The 23667-nt window shown below is 45.4% G+C and overlaps 1 protein-coding gene and 1 non-coding gene across 2 annotated transcripts in view; both read right to left on the reverse strand.

The window, feature by feature from the left end:
- The window catches only part of LOC126136093 (uncharacterized), a 118136-nt gene that overhangs the window by 77805 nt on the left and 16664 nt on the right, over window positions 1-23667 (reverse strand). Inside the window, exon 3 of the mRNA XM_049915204.1 lies at window positions 18515-18721. Coding sequence (XP_049771161.1) covers window positions 18515-18721 — 207 coding nt within the window. The remainder of the gene's footprint in view (window positions 1-18514; window positions 18722-23667) is intronic.
- Window positions 5091-5209, reverse strand: LOC126101646 (5S ribosomal RNA). Its single transcript, XR_007522378.1, has one exon. It is a non-coding gene; the product is annotated as a 5S ribosomal RNA (ribosomal RNA).

Genomic DNA, 23667 nt, shown 5'->3' on the forward strand with positions numbered 1-23667 from the left:
TGTTTTAAAGGTACATATAAGACCTGATGATGGCGTAATGAATTGTCGAAACTGGTAGCGAAAATAAAATAACTTGTTAGCTGCACGGCTGTTTGGCGAATTTCATTGTTAAATTTAATGGCTATCGGCTCAATTAAACACCGAGGGATTACAATCACTAACAACTTAAATTGGAGCGATCACACAACATAAAATGTTGCGTGGGGAGAGGGGGGAGGGGGGATTCAAAGACAGCGTTTTATTGGCAGAGCATTTAGAAGATGCAACAGGTGTACTAAGGAGGGTATATGTACTACGCTTGTCCATCATCTGCTAGAGTACTGCTACGCTATACAGCATCCCGTCAGATAGCATTGACAGCAGAAATCGAAAAAGTTCAATTTTACTACCGTAAAATAGAGGAGGGAGTGTTACTAATATGATGAGGTATTTGTGTTGGAATCATCAAAATAAAGGCGCTTTTTGTCGCGGCGAAATCTTCTCCGGGAATTTCAGTTTCAGACTCTTCCGAATGACAAAATATTTCATTCCACCCTGACCTACGTAGGTAGACACTATTATCGTCATACAGTAAGAGAAATCAGAGTGCGCACGGAAAGATTTGAGTATGTTATTCGTTCTTCCCACGTGCTATTCCAGAGAGGAACGGTCCAAAAGTAGTCTGAATATGGCTCTATGGCTTTGAACCCCCTAACAAACACTTAAATGTAAAGTGCAGAGTTGTTTCGCAGATGCAGATGTACGCGGAAGAGTAAGCAATATTCTTCGCACCGGCGTCCCGAAGAAGAAAAGCGCCCTTGCATCGAATAGTTTTGGTGTGATATTTCCATATGTGAGCCGTCGAATTACCAATTGAGATGAGGAAAAGAGAAATAGGAGAGGGGGGAGGGAGGGAGAGGGAGAGGGAGAAGGGGAGAGAGAGAGAGAGAGAGAGAGAGAGAGAGAGAGAGAGAGAGAGGAAGGAGGAGAGAGACTGATGGCACCATGGGGGGAGTGGGGGGAGGGGGAGACAGTGGAAGTGCACTCAGCAAACAATCCGCAATCCAGTTTTCTCCTCCTCCTCCTCCTCCTCCTCCTCCTCCTTCTCCTCCTCCTGATAACACTGTGTAAGCCTCGCAGTATTTCCTCGAAGCAACTGTTCTACATCCCGAAGTGCCTACGGCAGTTCGCGGCAGCGTCCAACTTTATTGGGTTAGCGTAAAAGCTTTTCAGGCATTCCTGATTCGTGATCTTAGCGTCTTGCAGTAACTACCAGCGCGATCTGGAGATGTCAAACAGTTACTTCGATGAATTATTATGTGGGATTTGAGCATTGTTATCCAATGGGAATCTCGAGGAGTGTTCTTGCAGAAGATTCGGCACAAAAGCATGAAAAGTCAGGAAGATGCTTGTCTTTTTTTCCGAATAAAGTTGTCTAGATACCTTAATATATTTTCATATACTACGTTGAAAGTGACATTGAACTTACTTTTACCAGTGCCAAGTTTTGATCTGATAATGGAAGTAGGCGAAATATCGTAGTAAATAAAAACACGTCGAGCTATCGAGACAGTTTTATTTGCAACAGGTATTTACGATCCACGTCTCACTTGGGGGATTTAGTCCTTTATTAGTAAGAGGTGCTCATACCTCGTTTTCCAGGGAACCCACGACTGAAACAACATTCTAAGAACAGTGTGTGTGTGTGTGTGTGTGTGTGTGTGTGTGTGTGTGTGTGTAGGGGGAAAGGGGGGAGGACAGAATTATGTAAAATTTCGTTTGTCTTAATTATCGCGAAAACCGCGATTCTGCTTACAAAACTTATCCCTCCCTCGTGAGCGCGTGAACTTCTGGGACGGTCAAGAACAGGATGAAGACTGGGCAGCAGCCTTGAGCAGGATTTTATGCTGATTTTCACTTACTCTGCAGTGTGACCCAGTAGGAATGTTCAATAATCAGGGATATGACATGAACGATCATTCGAAGCAAACTAGTTTAGTAAACACAGGTTGTAAAATGCATCACTTGAGAGCTATGAATCCTTGTTAATCTTTGTTACTGTGAAAGTGTGGAAGACACCTCTTATGTTGAACAAGGGCTCACAGCTCTTAAAGTTTGCACTTTCGAACCCATGTTTACTACACCCTTTTACTTCCACTGACAGTTTCTGTCATATCCCCGAAATCTGACCATTCGTCCTGGGACATTCTGTGTATCGTTAACATGTTTATAGGCGTGTAATACACGTATTAAATAAAGGACAGCAAAATCAAAGCCGCGCGGGGTAGCCGCGCGGTCATGGGCGCGTTGTCACGGTCCGTGCGGCTCCCCTCCGTCGGAGGTTCGAGTCCTCCCTCGGGCATGGGTGTGTCTGTTGTCCATAGCAAAAGCTAGATTAAGTAGTGTGTAGGCTCAGGGACCGATGATCTCAGAAGTTTGGTTCCATAAGATCTTACCACAAATTTTCAAAATGAAAGTAAGTACTAGTTCTACTAAGACTTCTCTCAAATTCGTCTGGTATTCTAAATATACTCTGCATCGGTCATAGGAATCTGTCGAATAATGTATTATATTACTAACAACTTACTTAGGTGAACGTTAGTTTCATTCGTTTCCAGAATGAAATCACTTTGGTTCAAATGGCTCTGAGCACTATGGGACTTAACTTCTGAGGTCATCAGTCCCCTAGAACTTAGAACTACTTAAACCTAACTAACCTAAGGACATCACACACATCCATGCCCGAGGCAGTATTCGAATCTGCGACCGTTGCGGTCGCGCGGTTCCAGACTGAAGCGCCTAGAACCGCTCGGCCACCCCGGCCGGCCGAAATCACTTTGGAACGGAGAGTTTGAACTGTGCTGGGCTGGGACTCAAACTGTGAATTCAGCTTTTGACTGCACTTCGCTACAGTCGGGCTCATATGAGCTCGGAAAAAACGCACTGATTCAAAGTTTCAATCTGCCAATCCCTAATTCCTCTACTGCTCAGTCTCTCTCTCTCTCTCTCTCTCTCTCTCTCTCTCTCACACACACACACACACACACACACACACACACACACACACACATACACACACACGTTGTTGTTTGCGGTATAATTATAAAAGTCCAATATACTCGTACATCTGAAAACGTTCACCGGCTTCCCTCGTCGGGGGTTCGAGTCATCCCTCGGGCATGTGTGTGTGTGTGTGTGTGTGTGTGTGTGTGTGTGTGTGTGGTGTGGGGGGGTGGGTGGCCGTGTGTGTGTGTGTGTGTCGTCCTTAGCGTAAGTTAGTTGAAGTTAGATTAAGTACTGTGTAAGCTTAGGGACCGATGACCTCAGCAGTTTGGTCCCATAAGACCTTACCACAAATTTCCATTTTTCCAAAACGTTCACACAACGTGTCTCCTTTTGTTAGTGTGCTCATATGGGGAGATAACAGACGCTCTCGTAGTCTATACAGTGCTGTGTTCACCGTGAAGTTCTCTATTACCGTTATGTCAGCTACAGACCTTGTGCCAGCACATTTTCACGGATTAAGTTGATGAAGAGCGACACGCAGCCGTTATGCAAACATTCAGCCGACCAGACGGGCTAAACTGACGCTTATTGCGCCAATGATACCCCACAACATGCTACGAAGGACTTCTCTCTCCATCGAAGCAATGCTTAACTCTTCCAAGTTTTAGTGCAGTGGTGGTCGCATTCTGTCCCAGAATCCAAGGATTTCCTTACACGCTGCCGCGAAAAAATTAGTACATCTTTTCAGAGGTTCCCAATTCACTCAAAATTTATTGTTGGAACTGTGCTTATGGGGTACATCAAATGATTACAGTTACGGATCAATAGCACAAGCGGTTCCGTAGTACCAGGTATCGACCTATGCTGAAAGACCCACATTCGTACGTGGTGTAGCCTGCAAGGTCATCAATACAAGTGCTCAATCTGGCATCCAGTCGATCGTAAGGAAGGCGAATGTTGCCTGCTCGACCCGTTCACGTAGTTCTGTAAGGGTCGTTGGCTGACATGTCGCACGAGTCACTTCTCGTCATATCCCAGGTGCTCGATTACAGACAAGCCCAGAGATCGTGCTGGCCAGGGAAAATGCTGCACGCCTTGCAGAGCACGTTCAGTCTCACGGGCTGTGTGTTGGCAAGCATTACCCTGTTCGAACAATACATCGCCTTCCTGTTGCAAGAACGGCAAAAGAACGGGTCTAAAGCCGTCGGCACACGGACCGTGCTGTGGAACGTCAACGATGAGAGTGCCAAGTTCAACGTGCTGCTGAACGCTCAGAAATGATGCGACTCGTGCATACGGTACGTGGCCTCCAACATGGTATACGCGATCACAACGCACTCCAGCGGCAGTTGCGGGATGTTTCTAGTTTGTAAATCACACTGTTTACTAAACGGGCGCGCGTAAAAGTCCCGCGTTAGCTCTTTTAAACCGCACATTTCCTCCGTCGTCAACGGAAAGGGAAGAACCTCGTCCAAACAATAAGGACACAGACTTATAAAAAGTTCCATTACAAACAGTGCGGTACAAATTTGGAATACTTCTCCGCATAAGATAAACATTATTTCATCATTCCCACATTTTAGTAAAACCCCAAGGTCAGTCTTACTTGATCACTGTTCCTACCCAGTAGCAGAATCCTTGCAACATGTGAATTACGAAGCGTAAAAGAAAAAGGAGCAAAATATCTTTATACAAGAAGCTGTCCTGTATATTAAGCCAATCGAACAAAGTCACCCCTAAAAAAGGTGAACTTATATTTACATAACATCAAATACTATCGTATATACTTATATTAAACTAATAATTAGGTGAAAGAACCTAATACAAACACGAATGTTGAGGGGAAAAAAAAGTTTGAAATGGTCGACACGCGAACCACCGCCCTAACGAGCCACACGACACGAATCAGTGTCGCTACTCGCTTTTTTTTTTTAATCTCATTTTTCTTCGTTTTCGTTCGTTGTATCTGCTCTGGGCGGACGTCGAAAGACACCCGTTTCAGTTCGATGTTGATCCATGAACTCAGTTTTTTTTTTTTTATTACAGAGGGCAGCTAGCCCTCTGACCGAACACGCTGAGCTACCGTGCCGTCATAAATGAGATGGAGCCAACAGCACCCAGTGTTGCCAGGCGGTCACCCATCCAAGTACTAACCGGGCCCGATGTTGCTTAGCTTCGGTGATCGGACGAGAACCGGTGTATTCAACATGGTATGGCCCTTGGCGACATGTTACCACGTACTGGAAACCTTAATGTAGATATGTTACTAATTGAAATTTAATTATAATAAATTGTACCAAGAATAATGCGTTTTCGGTGGATCTTTAGTGCGTCGCTGCCCCTAAATAGCATACTCTCATAATATGCAACTTACAATAATTCTTTTGCCGCGAATATGATGTTTCTCATTATTTTATTGGAACGAATCACACAGTTAACAACGGGTTTTCAAGCGATTCTCAATTTGCTGGTGCTCAGAAACGGCATATATACGTATAGGATTGAAATGAATGCCAATTTGGCGTCTCACAACTCTGTACTGAAGGGAGACGGCGTGCGTGTGACGTAGGTGGCGTTGTGCCATCTCATTGGTCAACGCTCAGACGCACACTCAGAATAAAAAAAAAATGATTCTGAGCACTATGGAACTTAACATCTATGGTCATCAGTCCCCTAGAACTTAGAACTACTTAAACCTAACTAACCTAAGGACAGCACACAACACCCAGCCATCACGAGGCAGAGAACGCTCAGAATATCTGACATGCTAGATATTGCTCTGCACCTTCGGAAAGACTCCCGAACGTGCTATTCCTTGCTATGACATCAGAAACTCGGCACGCTGAACGCTCAGCGTTCGGATGGACGGTCCGTGTGGCGACGGCTTCGGCATTCTGCACGTTCCAAGCGCTGATTAGCGCCCTCTCCACAAAAACCAAAATGAACAAGAGTTACAGCTTGTCGCACCCCAGACCATAATGCCTCGGATGGCGCCAGTGTGTCTTGAAGGAATGAAGGCCGGCCAGAGTGGCCGAACGGTTCTAGGCGCTACAGTCTGGAACCGCGCGACCGCTACGGTCGCAGGTTCGAATCCTGCCTCAGGCATGGATGTTTGTGATGTCCTTAGGTTAGTTAGGTTTAAGTAGTTCTAAGTTCTAGGGGACTGATGACCACAGCAGTTAAGTCCCATAGTGCTGAGAGCCATTTGAACCATTTTTGAAGGAATGCACTCTACGAGACAGCGCTCATTAGGTCTACATCATACGCGCAAATGACCATCACCTGCGTGCAGGCAGAATCTGCTTTCATTGCCAAAGATCACGGCACACCGTTCCAAGTGACCCCCTGATGGCACCAGTCGAGCCGTGCACACAGATGCTGTGGCGTGACTGGAAGATGGGCTGGAGGTGTGCGTGCCAGTAGTCTCACTACTATTAGCCAGTTCGCAACTGTACGTCTGCTGTGGTAGCTGTACGATATGTCATTGTTGGCCTTACAATACGACGATCCTGGCGGGCATCTACGAAGCGTAAATGTCCAGAACGTCGTCTGTGGGTGTGAGAATGTTCACGTGACCACTGACACCAGCAGCGTTGCACAACTGATGCAGTACGTCCAAATTCTGCGGCAGTTCTGCGGAAGGACCATCCCACCACTCTGAAGGCCACAGTCTGACCCCTTTAAAACTCGCTCAGTTGGCTGTAGGAAGCAAGCACAAGTGCGTGTCTGTGGCATGGCTGCCTGCTTGCTTCACTCGTTTGCACTACATTGAGCCTTCTGGCTGTGAGCGTTCCCTATTAAAGAGTAGACGCAGATGGCGCTCTGGTAGCTATGCTGCTACGTCATCTGCTGTCGGAAGACGTTGAAACCATTGTCTCTGCACTTACTATCACCCATTTGGGATATTCCTTCGTCGGATAAAATCGACTACTTGTTTCCAGGCGTACTACTTTTTTCCTGGCAGTGTATTTAGTCCACAGGGTGGCAAACGAGACATCAAGATGATTTTTAGCTATCGAGTATGGCTTTGCTTATATTGTACGCAATGTATTACTTCAGCCCTACAAAGTTTGAGTTTACCGTATGATAATCTGTGATAATCTATTAGAGGTTTAAAGAAACATAATAAAACACGGTAAAATGCCTGGGCTAGCAGGACAGATCGGATTAGGTTGTCCAAAGGGGCCAAAATAAGTTGCTGCCAGTTGCACTCCATATACAAACTTTATTTATCAACACACAACATTGCAACAAGGATGCAAAACACTCAAAACTTTAATAGACCTTCTTTGATTAACTTTGGATCGGCTGAAGGCCACACTCAAAATCCAAGACACAAGGCCTAAGTAAGAAATTGAAATACAAGGTTCTTCTGGAGGTTTCACCCAAAAATATTTTCTAAATCTTCAATCTAAACAGGGTCAAGACCTTAGCAATTTAATTTTAACGGAACTTTGCTGGAGGCCGCATATTAAGCAATAAGAAAAGTTACAATCCAAAGGCAGAAGGCCTTATTTTAAAACATTTCATGCGAAATTCGGCTGAAGGCCCCATACAAAAGCACAACAATCTCATGCCTTAAGAGCAAGACAAGAACATTAATTTAAGAGATATTGATACTCGTCTGAAGGCCACACATCAACCAAGTAACTAAAACCCAAACAGGGAAATTACTATGTAACACACAAGGAACGGCGCTCAGAAGCTTCCAAGGGTTGGCCTGGGATTGTAACACTAACATCCGTTTAGGTGAGACAGGTAGCCTGTCCAAAGACTTCTTCATCTGAAGGCAACCCAACTGACAGACAGCCGACCGACCAATCAACAAAATCAGTTCCGCTCCACGCAACCAGCAAAACGACCACAAGATTTCAATACAGCGACACACGGAATTTGGCGCCCACAACGACCAACAACACCTCAGCTTTCGAACTACAGCCGCGCTGGACAGCAACAACACGACGAGGAAAATACACTGCCTAAAATTACGTCAATGACCAGGACAGGTAACCGGAATGTCAACGACCACAAGGCAGAAGATACCGCTGGTCAACTTCAATAACTGGGAATAAAGTAAGTTAAACTTCACAGGAAGACGACTGGAATCTTAGCCGACTTGAATACACACACACGTTGTTGCTCGCGGGAATATTCCAAAAGCGACAACCAGGATCAAACGAAAAAATGTAAACAGTTGAGGCTCCATAATAGGTTAAGTGAGGAGTCAACTTTCATGTCCAAGCTGGATGGGCGACGAACTTCGTAGCACTCGCAAGCAGCACCTCACACTCCAACCACGCGTGCACCCCGCCAGCGCCGCCCCCGGCCAGAGTACGCGTGACGGAGACTTCCTTGATGCTCCAAGCAAAATGACCGACTGCCCAGGACCGGAAACGGTGAAAGGACCAAATATAAGTCGGCGGATGAGCCGACCAATCGAACGACCAACCAACGGTCGTCCCGCTCCAATCTCCCTCCGTCGGACAGTCCACGTGTGTCGCCAGCGGTCGGCGAGCACTGGCTGTCGGCGCCTCACCGGCGCTCCGTCCCCGACTTCACTGCTGCTGCGTCCCGACTGCACTGCTGGTCCGTCCCGAACTGACTGCCAGACACACGACGACCCGGAAATACGATCGGTCACTCCAGAGATGGTACGACAGTGCACTTACCGATACGCGCTGCTGCTGCTGCCGCTCACGGGCAAGTAAGGCAGGAAGTTAGTGACACCAGTAAATGGAATAAGAAAACGAGGCGGCAGTACCGTAATAGAAGATGACAAACAATAAATGGCATGAACACGAGCCGTGGACGGCTCACACAGTTTAAATAAATGTACGTTCGACTAAAATTTTTGGAACTATTACGTTCCGGAAGTCCTGTCACAGTGCACCTTTTCTTGCAATTTTCGAAATTCAATAATCGACCAGTCATCATGAAAGAAAAAACAACAACAAAAAGCACTCTGACAACTAACACCGCTATTTTGTCTCTCTCTACATATTTCCTGACAACTGTGTTACGTCTGACGTAATTAACGGGTTACCTAGAATAATTGCGCACATTTAATTCAGTAATTTTTAAGATTTAATAGCTACTGCACGTGGGCAATAAGTGTCAGAAGGCGGCGCTCTTAAAACCGCAGGTTCATCACACTGACGAATGAGCGTACCTTAACGACGCCCAGTGGAGATGAGAACATGGTTTAATTTACTACTTTTTCATTCTCCCCCCCCCCTCCACCCACCCTCGTGGTTTTCATTTAGCGGCGGAAGAGAGTGTCTCAGCGTTTCCCTGACATGAATGAGTTTCGCAGAATTAACTATATTGCTCACCTATGTAGAAAGTTTACCTCTTTGGGAATTACGACAGCCTGTGAAAGCAGCATCAAAAGGGAAATTAATAGAAGAATACAATAGGCAAAAAAAGTTTTCAAAATAGGAGAAAGCTGCTTGTTAAAAAAACAAAAAAGTATCAAGATGAATCTAGCCAAGACTTTTGTCCGGAGCATGATGCTATATCAAAGCGAAACTTGGAAATACGAACATCAGACTAGAAAGAAATTGAAGCTTTTGATTGTTAAGAATGTGACGGATGGACAGCGTAGCCAATCGTGATTAAACATCGCCAGACACTGTGTTCAAATGTTGTGCCAGATGCGCTCTTGGTCGGTCGTGAGCAATCGCGGCACCCGTCTCACACACAGCTTCTTCACAGCCAATTTTCCGTGCAGGATATTATAGACTCGCTCAGTTGATAGGTCGAAAAGTCTCAGCAATCTCACGAACTTTTATTCACCTGGGTTAACTTAGGAGATATTCCATGAACACACGATTTGATTACAAACTGCTTGTAAGGTACTGTGTCAAAAGCCTTATGCAAATATAGAAGCTTTTACGCTACTCAAGGTGGCAGATTTTTTTGATTCAAATTCTCTAATATTTACTGAATATTCTCTGATGAAGGAATTCTGGAATACCGTGTTCAATAACACCGCTATAGCGACCCTGTCGTTGGTAAGATTACCATTGGTATCACACATTGAAGGTGGTTTTGTGTTCATTAGAAAATTACAGGCCAAACATCCTTAACATCGGTTTGCTGTTTTAGAATTTTTGATCATTTGACGAATTACATAGGCTCTATGACAGGTAATAAAGGAAGTTCTAAATCTAACTTAAAAACTTTTCTCCTGGACAACTCCTCCTACTCCATTGAATTTTTGCTTAAAAACTGGTAGATAAAATAAATAATTAAGTGTAGTTGTATGAGTCTTCATTAATAGTAACACTCCAGAAAGAAATTTTCACTCTCCAGTGGAGTGTGCGCTGATATGAAACTTCCTGGCAGGTCGAAACTGTCTACCGGAGCGAGACTCGAACTCGCGACCTGCCAGAAAGCTTCAGTTTTAACGCTAATCACGTACACATGTCCTATAATCAGACTCATTCGTTCATTTCGATAAAAGACTCGTCAAATGACCTATAGAACATGTAACTGACTGACTAACAAGCCGATATGAAATGATAAGTGCACGTTATGCCATTTCCAGGGAAAGCTGATGGTCGATCTCACCTTATTGGGAGAATTCCAGGAAACTGTGGCTCGTGTACGGAAGTAGAGCTCGAATGGTGAGATCACCACCAGGTCGGATTAAAGGAAGACATCGAATCAGTTCAAGGTCGTGCGACTAGATTTCTAACAGCTAGGTTTGATCAATACGCCAACATCATGCAGAAGCATCGTGAACTCAAATGGAAACCCCTGGAGAGAAGACAACGCTCTTTCTGTGAGCCGCTATTGTAGAAATTTAGACAACCGCCATTTGAGGCCGACTGCAGAAGGATTGTACTGCCGCCAACGTACATTTCGCCTAAAGACCCGAAAGATGAGAGAAACTAGGGTTCATGCGAGGTTTATAGACAGTCGTTTATCGCTCGCTCTATTTGCGAGTGGAACAGTAAACAGAAAGGCTAGTATTCAAAATGGTTCAAATAGCTCTGAGCACTATGGGACTTAACATCTGTTGTCATCAGTTCCCTAGAACTTAGAACTACTTAAACCTAACTAACCTAAGGACATCACACACATCCACGCCCGAGGCAGGATAAAGGCTAGTATTGGTACACTGTACCCTCCACCAGGCACCTTATGGTGGCTTACGGATTATGTATGTATGTATAGGGTGGGAAAAATAAATGGCCCGGACGAGGAGAGAAGATCGGACGTCAACGTATGCATATAACCATACCCAGCGATGCGCATACCACGTGTACCTCGTCACGTGATCCACGCCGGTTCAGAGCGTAGTGCGGGCTGCGTCAGTTGTAAGTTAGCTATAATTTCGCATCTTACAAGCACTCGTCTACATACTTTGCCTCTATTTACAATCGGAATTAGGTATCATTTGGTAGTTTGTACATCGTATATATGAATATTTAAAGAAGACTGACACTGTCACGCACATCTTGTAAATAATTGTTACCGCTTATTGCATGAAAGATGACGGACTGTCTTTACTATCAAAACGGCGTACGGCGTAATGAATGATGGTCTAGTAGAGGTTGGAACGCAAGTGGAAATGAAATGGCAGACGTAACTCAAGCCCTGAGTGGAAAACCCCGCACAGGTGTGCTGGTCCTGCTTCATACAGGAAGTGCCAAGACGGCCGGTCTGGGCACCTGAGCGCGGAAGCACAATACAGCGGCGACCGGCCGGTTTTGTAGTGGGGCCAGAAGGATAACCGGATAATTCTTCGGAAACTCTGAAAATATTGGCCGCTGCAGAGAGGAAAGAGGAAGCGTTACCTCGGAAATCGCAGGCTGGGTTATTTCCGAGGACTTTTTACTCTGAGAAGCGTACCATTGTATGAGTATACGTATTTCCTCTCAAAACTATTCGCGCTGTGGACGACGAAAGGCTAAAATATGGTTGGTCGGCGTTCAGAAGAACCTGTAAAGAGGGAGAATATTTCGTGGTTTCGAAAATATGATTCGCCTTCTGAGTTACAAGGGAGGGGAGCCAGCCGGCCGCTGTGGCCGAGCGGTGCTAGGCGCTTCAGTCTGGAACCGTGCGATCGCTACGGTCGCAGGTTCGAATCCTGCCTCGGGCATCGATGTGTGTGATGTCCTTGGTTAGTTAGGTTTAAGTAGTTCTAAGTTCTAGGGGACTGATGACCATAGCAGTTAAGTCCCATAGTGCTCAGAGCCATTTGAACCATTTTTCAGCCAGCAGTGGAGAGAAGTGGTCTTCCGTTTGGAGCGCCTGGGATTGATGGTCGCTCAGTATCAGTTTTTGTTGGTACAGACGGACTTGCTGTCTTTGCTCTCAGGAGATTTTCGTTAGAACGGTTAGGCACTGTACTGTTGCGAGCTTATATTGTTCTGGACTTCGCTTCTGGGTAGCGTGTCGTCGTTGAGTACGCACCGTTCAGTGATTGAGAGCACTTCTTCTGCCTATACTCATGTTGAGACTTTATCTGAATTCCGTCCTTGTGGCTGGGAGTTGGCGTTTCTGTTCTGTAGAATACAAAGAGGAGAAGACAGTATTAGAGTATATTAGTCAGAGGACCGCCTTTTGCCGTCCTAGTGTTTGAAAGAATTTATTTGTGGCTGGAGTTCTTCCACCGTCACAGACGTGTACGAGAACGACCACTCCGACACACCGGACGCAGTGCATACGGTGATATTGCTAATTGCTTCGGCTTATTAGGGCTATAAAGTTAAGCAGCTGTGATCACGTAAATTTTATTTCCACTGAGGTTCCACACCACTACAGATCACCTTTGCAAGTAGTGTCTTCTAGTGTTTGGTAGGTAGATGATGTCAGTCGTCTCGCGTTATTTATATCAGATCGCGTAGCCATAAAAAGGGGCAGATTTAGGCAACTGATCAGTCGTATTAGTTAGGAAATTAATTTGTATCTCTTTATGTCCACTGGACACTGATATATAAACATTTGCAATAAAGGGGTTTTAATCTACAACAAATGTATAAGCGGAAACAGCATTTATCATTTGGTAGTTACTAGTTCACTTAATCATTCTTTTACGTATACGTTGTAATTTATATGTTAAAGAGCAAGAAGGAGATAATCATCATTAAGAGATCCTAAGATCTGCTTCAGGGGGTAGGACCATTTCTTCATCTTTGCGTTCAGTATTTCCGTTGCGCATATTCATTTTACACCCGCCTGGAGTAGCATCTTGGACAGTGTGAATGGAGCAGTGCACAGGGAACGACGGTTCTCACAGTGGAGCAGCGGGTTTTCGTTGTGGAAAGTTACGTGACAACAAAGTCGTGGAAACGGCGTGGTAAGTTGTTTGCTGGGACGTTTAATGGTATCAAAGTGCCAGCGAAGAGAACCGTGCGACACGTAGTCCTAAAATGGCGTCGGACAGGATCTGTTTTGAATAAGTCTAAAAACATTTCGAAACGTGCCCGCACACCAGAAAATGTGGCTGCAGTTCACCAGGTTCAAATGGTTCAAATGGCTCTGAGCACTATGGGACTTAACATCTATGGTCATCAGTCCCCTAGAACTTAGAACTACTTAAACCTAACTAACCTAAGGACATCACACAAATCCATGCCCAAGGCAGGATTCGAACCTGCGACCGTAGCAGTCGCGCGGTGCCGGACTGAGCGCCTAGAACCGCTAGACCACAGCGGCCGGCCAGTTCACCAGGAAACGCTTCAGAGTCCTACCAAGACAACCCGACGCCTGTCGCAGGAGACCGGCATATCACGCCGATCATACGGACGAATACTCCACTTGGACCTGCACATGCATCTCTATTGAGTTTCCCTTGTTCATGCATTAAAGCCAGCAGATGCTCCTCAGCGCCTCCAGTTTTGTGAGTGGCTGTTCACTGAGATAACAATGAATGGCTAGGACATAGATCTGTTCTCTTGAAGGCAATAAAATGCCGTGTGGCTTGACCGTTCGCCTGGTGCAAGTCTTTCCGAGTTTACGCCACTTTATTTTTTATTTTTTTATAGTAATAGTTTCCCTTGGCGTGATACACCTCAGCGCTGACCACTCAGCTATTTTTTATTATCAATATTATTTTTTTTATTTATTTATTTAATTTTAATTTCCCAGAAGAAAAATCATATATGAAAAAGAAAGGAAAGAAATATAGGGCCGAAGTGACACCCTCGTCACGTCAGTGAGAGTAATATCCTAACCCTCGAAACAGCGCAAACCTGGGACTCCCCACCGCTTAGGGGGAGGGTCATGAAACATGCTGCCTAGAAAGTTCGCAAAGTGCGTTTTATATTTAGAGTGACGTCGGATGATTTAGTGTTGTTCTAGTAGATAATGCCAATAGTCCATGCCCGATATCAAGGTCCGCGAGAGCACGTAGTGCGCCGCGTGTCCTCCAATCCAGCGGATTGCCGATGTTTTCTGTGATGGGAAAAAGACAGCGTCAGCGAAAAATAAAGCGTCCCTCGTGATCGTGGATTCGTCGGTGCAACGGAGGAGTGCCATTATTTATTTATTTAGCGTATGGCAAGTACAAATCACGTTTATAGAGAAATAAGCTGCTACAATAACTTTATAACTTTGGCACTAAAAAACAAGACAAAGAATTAAATACAGTTATGTCATGAACAACATATATATAATTACAAATTAACATTTAGGTTTTTAATATATTGAACTACACTTCGAGTCGCATCCAGGAAGTCCGTTGTTTGACCTGAGTAGGCTCTCAGAGGGCACTCTGCAGTGATGTGCCGGATCGTCTGCTTCTCAGCGCCGCAGTCCCACTTTGGGGATGGTGATCTTCCCCATTTGTGTAGAGAGTCCGCACATCGACCGTGGCCCGCCCTGATCCTGTTGAGGATGGTCCAGGTTTTACGCGGTAAGCCAAAGCCTGGAGGTCTGTTCGACGGTTTTAGTAAGGTGTTTACCTGTGGTGGTGCTGATTCTTCCCATTCCACTTTTCAGCGTTCTTCAAGACAGAAACCATTTTCCTCCAGATCTTTGGCCGTTATAAGAGGTGGATGTCTAGAGCGCAATCTATCTCTGTCAATGCCATTGCTCAAAGCGTGAATCGGAAGTTGAGGGTTGACTTGTATTTTTTTTTAATTCTCTGAGAAGCGCACGTTCTCTTCGTAAGTGAGGTGGCGGTATGTGGCTCAGTACAGGTAGCCAGTGAATGGGGGTTGATTTTATTGTACCTGAAATAATCCTCATAGTTTGGTTCAGTACTGTGTCCACCATCTTTGTGTGAGCGCTCTTTAGCCAAACAGGGGAACAGTACTCTGCCGCAGAGTGGACAAGTCCCAAAGCAGAGCATCGCAAGGTAGAGGCGGAGGAGCCCCAGCTGGTACCACATAGTTTCTGAATGATATTGTTCCTAGTACGGATTTTTGCAGCAGTGTTGATGAGGTGTTGTTTGTAGCTCAGGGTTCAATCGAATGTCACTCCCAGGTATTTTGGATTTTTATTATAAGGCAGAATATTGTTATCAAAATATATCTTAAGGCATCTGTTAGCCAATTTATTATTCAGGTGGAAACACAGGAGTGCCACGATGCGTTGCGTCAGCCGCCAAACATCCTGTGCCTCACCGCACTGCAGAGAATGTTCGTCGGTGTCCTGCATGCCACATATAAGGCAGAGCGGGAAATCTACCATGCGAATCTCGTACAATCTTTGGCGGTTGACTGTCTTGCGGCTGACTAATGTATACCATGACGATCTCGCTGCTGTGGTGAGGAGAGGCGTGCGGGCAGCTTGCCAAATCTGCCGCCAGTCTCGCGTTGGGTATTTAAGCTCGACAACATTGCTGCCATGATGACGCCGAAGGTATCGTCGATATATCTCACGGGTAGTGGGGATTCTTGTAGAAGGTATCTGTAACTGAACATAAGTAAAATCAACAAAGAATCGCGCGACGTGAGAAAAAGAGGGCGATATTGTGCCTATCGCCACCGGCGCCAAAGGACGGAACTTTTGGAGACTTACGTGTCGATGGGGATGAAATGATGATGGTAAGGGCAACACGACACGCAGTCCCTGAGCAGAGAAAATCTCCGACCCAGCCGGGAATCGAACACGGGCCGTTAGGTATGACAATCCGTCGCGCTGACCACTCAGCTACCAGAAGCGGACCTCTTGAGGGTGTTACATTGCCAAATTTTGAAACCTTCAATGAACTGTGGCAGAATCCCGGACAACAGGGGACTGGCGTACTAGTATTGAAACTGTGAAATAGTGCAGTGATAATGGCTAGGCACTAGCCAAAATCTAGATTTGCTTGATAGAGCCTGAAAGGAAACGATGACTTATTGCTGTGCTCCGTCATTTTGAAAGTCATATCACAGTCGCTCAGTGCATCCACATTCCTAATCAGAGGTAACCTGATTTTGAAACCCAGAATCTACTCGGTAGGAATCAACATGGATTCCGGAAACAGCGATCGTGTGAGACCCAACTTGCTTTATTTGTTCATCAGACCCAGAAAATATTAGATACAGGCTCCCAGGTAGATGCCATTTTCCTTGACTTCCGGAAGGCGTTCGATACAGTTCCGCACTGTCGCCTGAAAAAAAAAAAAGTAAGAGCCTACGGAATATCAGACCACCTGTGTGGCTGAATTGAAGAGTTTTTAGCAAACAAAACACAGCATGTTGTTCTCAATGGAGAGACGTCTACAGACGTTAAAGTAACCTCTGGTGTACCATAGGGGAGTGTTATGGGACCATTGCTTTTCACAATAAATATAAATGACCTAGTAGAAAAAAATGTGTGTGAAATCTTATGGGACTTAACTGCTAAGGTCATCAGTCCCTAAGCTTACACACTACTTAACCTAAATTATTCTAAGGACAAACGCACACACCCATGCCAGAGGGAGGACTCGAACCTCCGTCGGGACCAGCCGCACAGTCCATGACTGCAGCGCCTTAAACCGCTCGGCTAATCCCACGCGGCTAAATGACCTAGTAGATAGTGTCGGAAGTGCCATGTGGCTTTTCGCGGATGATTCTGTAGTATACAGAGAAGTTGCAGCATTAGAAAATTGCAGCGAAATGCAGGAAGATCTGCAGCAGATAGGCACTTGGTACAGGGAGTCGCAACTGACCCTTAACATAGACAAACGTAATGTATTGCGAATACATAGAAAGAAGGATCCTTTATTGTATGATTATATGATAGCGGAACAAACACTGGTAGCAGCTACTTCTGTAAAATATCTGGGACTATGCATACGGAACGATTTGAAGTGGAATGATCAAATAAAATTAATTCTTGGTAAGGCGGGTGCCAGGTTGAGATTCATTGGAAGAGTCCTTAGAAAATGTAGTCCATCAACAAAGGAGGTAGCTTACAAATCACACGTTCGACCTGTACTTGAGTATTGCTCATCAGAGTGGGATCCGTACCAGGTCGGGTTGACAGAGGAGACAGAGAAGATCCAAAGAAGAGCGGCGCGTTTCGTCACAGAGGTATTTGGGTAGCGTGATAGCGTTACGGAGATGTTTATCAAACTCAAGTGGCAGACTCTGCAAGAGAGGCGCTCTGCATCGCGGTGTAGCTTGCTGTCCAGGTTTCGAGAGGGTGCGTTTCTGGATGAGGTATCGAATATATTGCTTCCCCCTACTTATACCTCCCGAGAATATCACGAATGTAAAATTAGAGAGATTGGAGCGCGCACGGAGGCTTTCCGGCTGTCGTTCTTCCCGCGAACCATACGCGACTGGAACAGCAAAGGGAGGTAATGACGTGAAGTGCCCTCCGCCACACACCGTTGGGAGGCTTGTGGAGTATAAATGTAGATGCAGATGTAGATGTAGCACTAACGAAGGAGGAGAAGACCTACAGTTACTTCCAACAGGACGGAGCAACTGCCCAAATAGCTGGCTGACCTCTGGAGCACACTTACGTAACCTTCACGCCTGTCAGAGTTGTTAGCAGAGGTCAGTCTGGTCGCGGTCCTTGCTGGTCACCCAGGTCACCTGATCTCTCACTGAGCGTTTATTTTGTGTGGGGAGCCTCTAGTCTAACGTGTATCACAGAAACTCTAGTAGTCTTCGAGAACTGCAGAAAAAAAGGAGCTCTGAGCACTATGGGACTTGACTTCTGAGGTCACGAGTCCCGTAGAACTTAGAACTACTTAAACCTAGCTAACCTAAGGACATCACACACATCCATGCCCGAGGCAGGATTCGAACCTGCGACCGTAGCGGATGCGCGTTTCCAGATTGTAACGCCTAGAACCGCTCGGCCACTCCGGCCGGCGAAATTCCAGCAGTCAACCCTCGACCCTGCTTCAGGAACTTGCTGCCCAGGGCCAAAGAGTGCCAAGAACCACTTCGAACGTCAGCTGTACTCAAGTTGGTACCGTATGTTCCTTTCCTCTACTGCGTTTCCATGTACCATGGAACTCTGTTCTCCGGGTCATTATTTGCCCCACCCTGTAGATTAGTTTCTTACCTAAAATTACTCTGAATTCCTACCATCTATTTTATTTTCACCGAAAAAGTTAGTGATCTTCTGAACAGACAGCTTTTCTTACGATCTCCGTACAGCTACGAGCGCGCCGGTTGATCCGCGCAGTGCCGCTAAAGAGCAAGACGCCGCCGGGGGCGAGACAGCCCCGCCCCCCGCCCCCGGGGGCCGGAGACAGCCCGTCCGCAGAGTGGGCCGTGAGAGGCGAAGCTGCCGCAGCCGCCTCCGCAAATTGCGTTACCGCCGCGCTGCTCCGAGGGTCGCGAGTGCCGCGCTAATTAAGTTAGCAGCCATGATAAACAACGGGCCCTCCTAACACGGTTAGGCCTATTGCAGCAGTTTTCCGGAAGCCAGCGACGGCGTCCGCGCTCGCTCCCACGATCCAGACTGCGCTAGCCAGCTAGCTAGCTAGCTACCTTGCACGAACCCTCTGGCACGGCGCCAGACGTTTAGCGGCACCTACAGCCGTCGGCACACGGACCGTACTGTCGAACGTCAACGTTGAGCGTGCCAAGTCCAACGTGCTGCTGAACGCTCAGGAATGATGCGACTTGTGCATACGGTACGTGGGACCAACGTGATATACGCGATGGCAACGCACTCCAGCGGCAGTTGACGGATGTTTCTTGTACGTAAATCACAGTATTTACTCAACGGGCGCGCGTAAAATTCCCACGTTACCTCAATTAAAACGCACATTTCCTCCGTCGTCAACGGAAAGGAAAGAACCACGTCCGATCAATAAGGACACAGACTTATAAAAAGTTCCATTACAAACAGTGCGGTACAAATTTGGAATACTTCTCCGCATAAGATAAACATTATTTCATCATTCCCACATTTTAGTAAAACCCCAAGGTCAGTCTTACTTGATCACTGTTCCTACCCAGTAGCAGAATCTTTGCAACATGTGAATTACGAAGCGTAAAAGAGAAAGGAGCAAAATATCTTGAGACAAGTAGCGCAAGCTGTCATGTAGATTAAGCCAATCGAACAAAGTGATCCCTCAAAGAAAGGTGACTTATGTTTACATAACATCAACTAGTATAGAATATACAGGGTTATTACAAATGATTGAAGCGATTTCACAGCTCTACAATAACTTTATTATTTGAGATATTTTCACAATGCTTTGCACACACATACAAAAACTCAAAAAGTCTTTTTAGGCATTCACAAATGTTCGATATGTGCCCCTTTAGTGATTCGGCAGACATCAAGCCGATAATGAAGTTCCTCCCACACTCGGCGCAGCATGTCCCCATCAATGAGTTCGAAAGCATCGTTGATGCGAGCTCGCAGTTCTGGCACGTTTCTTGGTAGAGGAGGTTTAAACACTGAATCTTTCACATAACCCCACAGAACGAAATCGCATGGGGTTAAGTCGGGAGAGCGTGGAGGCCATGACATGAATTGCTGATCATGATCTCCACCACGACCGATCCATCGGTTTTCCAATCTCCTGTTTAAGAAATGCCGAACATCATGATGGAAGTGCGGTGGAGCACCATCCCGTTGAAAGATGAAGTCGGCGCTGTCGGTCTCCAGTTGTGGCATGAGCCAATTTTCCAGCATGTCCAGATACACGTGTCCTGTAACGTTTTTTTTTCGCAGAAGAAAAAGGGGCCGTAAACTTTAAACCGTGAGATTGCACAAAACACGTTAACTTTTGGTGAATTGCGAATTTGCTGCACGAATGCGTTAGGATTCTCTACCGCCCAGATTCGCACATTGTGCCTGTTCACTTCACCATTAAGAAAAAATGTTGCTTCATCACTGAAAACAAGTTTCGCACTGAACGCATCCTCTTCCATGAGCTGTTGCAACTGCGTCGAAAATTCAAAGCGTTTGACTTTGTCATCGGGTGTCAGGGCTTGTAGCAATTGTAAACGGTAAGGTTTCTGCTTTAGCCTTTTCCGTAAGATTTTCCAAACCGTCGGCTGTGGTACGTTTAGCTCCCTGCTTGCTTTATTCGTCGACTTCCGCGGGCTACGCGTGAAACTAGCCCGCACGCGTTCAACCGTTTCTTCGCTCACTGCAGGCCGACCCGTTGATTTCCCCTTACAGAGGCATCCACAAGCTTTAAACTGCGCATACCATCGCCGAATCGGGTTAGCAGTTGATGGATCTTTGTTGAAGTTCGTACTGAAGTGTCGTTGCACTGTTATGACTGACTGATGTGAGTGCATTTCAAGCACGACATACGCTTTCTCGGCTCCTGTCGTCATTTTGTCTCACTACGCTCTCGAGCGCTCTGGCGGCAGAAACCTGAAGTGCGGCTTCAGCCGAACAAAACTTTATGAGTTTTTCTACGTATCTGTAGTGTGTCGTGACCATATGTCAATGAATGGAGCTACAGTGAATTTATGAAATCGCTTCAATCATTTGTAATAGCCCTGTACTTATATTAAACTAATAATAAAGTATCAGAACCTAATAAAAACGCGAATGTTAGGAAAAAAAATTTGGAAGCGTACAGACGCGAACCACCGCCCCAACAAAAATGGTCATACGCGCGTGACACTTTTTTTTTTAATCTAATTTTGCTCTATAGTGGTCGATGAATTTGTTAGTGGCGGACGTCCGATGACAGCCGTTCAGGTTCTTTGATGATCCGTTCACTCAGTTACTTGTGACAGAGAGCACGCAGCATGCTCTCTGACCGAGCATGCTCAGCTACCGTGCCGGCTGCTCATTACGATAAACCAACATCTCGTCATTTGTATCTTATCATATTGTGTTACGGCTTTCTGAAAACCTTACTCGTAGATATGTTACCAATTGAAATTTAATTACAACAAATTGTACCAAGAACAGTGCGTTTTGGGTGGATCTTCAGAGAGTCGCTGACTTCAAATAGCCTACTCTCATTATACGCAAGTTACAATAATTCTTTTGCCACGAATATGATGTTTCTCATTATTTTATTGGAACGAATCACACGGTTAACAACGGGTTTTTCAGTGATTCTCAATTTGCTGGTGCTCAGAAACGACATTTATACGTATAGGCTTGAAATGAATGCCAATATGGCGCCTCACAACTCTGTACTAAAGTGAAACGGCGTGCGTGTGTCAGAGTAGTTTGGTAAAGTGTTTCATTTTTTATGTGAATTAGTTTGTTGTCATGGAATCTGGGACCAAAGATTTTTCTGAATCCTTTCTGTGATCTCCAGCCTTTCAACTGGCCCGTGGCTGGAGAAGGCTTCGACGGAATACCGGGCTTCCGTCTTGATTACAATATTGTATTAGTCTTATTTTTGAATTCCAATTATTATGTGTGTTCTTGGTGAGTTGGAAAGCCAGTTCAACTTTACTACTTTTACATTTCATTGCTTTTTTTCATGAGGGCATTCCAGTTGAGCCATTCTCCAAGGTATCGGAATTCTCTGATGGTCTCTATTTTTTTATTCTCCCACGCTAATACGTTTTGGTGGGTTTTTCATGTTTGTCATTATCTTATTCTTTTCAGAGGAGATTCTGAGCTATTTTTCACCTTTTTGTAGTTCGAAGGTCCATTCTTTGGCTTCTTCCCAGGTCTCGGCTAACAAGGCCATGTCGTCTGTAAAGGTTAGACGATTGACTTTGATGATTATTATTGTAGTAGTAAAACACTTCACTACAATTAACAGCGCAATTACCTGTAACTGACAACAAGAAGGTGTGAGGCATTAATTCTATGGAAAGACGAGACGCTATATCAAGACTAACGACCCACGATAGCCTTTGGAAATCTGCTACAACGATCTGATCGAACTAACCGGCAGTCCTAATCTTAGATCAACTGAGGGAGAACTGTGCTGACTGATTCTACAAACGGAAAAATAAACACACAGGAAGAATTTAGACAGATTGAGAATGTACTCGGTAACTTGAAATGGCATGTGATTTGAGGATATGGTCCGAATGTCACTTTTTTAAAATTCTTCCTGGATCGTTAGCTTCTCAAAGAATGCTTTGGCGATATTTGCATACTAATACTGGGCCGGCCGAAGTAGCCGTGCGGTTAAAGGCGCTGCAGCCTGGAACCGCAAGACCGCTACGGTCGCAGGTTCGAATCCTGCTTCGGGCATGGATGTTTGTGATGTCCTTAGGTTAGTTAGGTTTAACTAGTTCTAAGTTCTAGGGGACTAATGACCTCAGCAGTTGAGTCCCATAGCGCTCAGAGCCCTACTAATACTGGACCTGAGAAGGTATAGCTAACGCTGTTCAGATTGCGCTCAAATTACAAAGTCCTACCTGTATTACTAAAGAAAAACTGCCGCGTAAGCTGGGGACACTAGACGAATATCTGTTTAAAATACCGAAATATTTTTGTTATGGCCGAATCGAGCTCAATCAAAGGAACAGCTACGAACAGCAATTTCATTATGGAATATTTACATAATTAATGCTTTCCAGTAATAATGCAGATGGATTCCGCGAGCATCAACCTCAAGCATCCATTAGCTTAAAAATTTACATTAACTAAATTAATGCAGGAGCGACGTTCAGTAATTAAAGAGACAGGAGCTGTGATGAAAAAATAAAGGTTTTACTACAGTAAAACTTTCACCGGTTTTCGGTGCACTGTCTTCTTCCATTTAAGGCTAAATCTCGTCGCTCTGAATTTTCTAATTCCAGTGGTGAACTGTTCTTGACCTTGGTTGTTTGACACTCTCATGAACGGTCTATTTGTTCGAGCTATTGCGTTTAAACTTGATGCAGCGTAAAAACTGATGAGCAGAAAATATCGTAACGGGGAGGGTGGGAAGAGGAATTTTCTGTGCGTTTCCTGAGCAGTATTCCAGTGGACGTTATATTGGTGCGGAGTGAAACCTTCAGACTTATCGAAACACAAACTCCTTGCATCAGAAATAATCTATGCGCTGCACTTACCCAGGAATATGAATGCGGCAGAACACTAACAGAGGAATGTGATTTCATTTGTTTACTACATTCTGTAAGAAGTTCCTAACAGCAAAGAGCTTGCAGCGAAGACGAACAAGTGCTCATAGTTTTTAAAGTACACATTTTAAAGCCTATGTTTACTGGGCATTCTACATTTTTCAAAATATGGAATACTTTTTTTCAACCCACTGTATGACAATTCGAAATGAATGTGGCGATTACAAGCGGGCCGGCCCCTGTGGCCGAGCGGTTCTAGGAGCTTCAGTCTGGAACCGCGCTGCTCCTACGGTCGCAGGTTCGAATCCTGCCTGGGGCATGGATGTGTGTGATG

This window comes from Schistocerca cancellata, chromosome 1, assembly GCF_023864275.1.
Source record: "Schistocerca cancellata isolate TAMUIC-IGC-003103 chromosome 1, iqSchCanc2.1, whole genome shotgun sequence".
Lineage (NCBI taxonomy): Eukaryota > Metazoa > Arthropoda > Insecta > Orthoptera > Acrididae > Schistocerca > Schistocerca cancellata.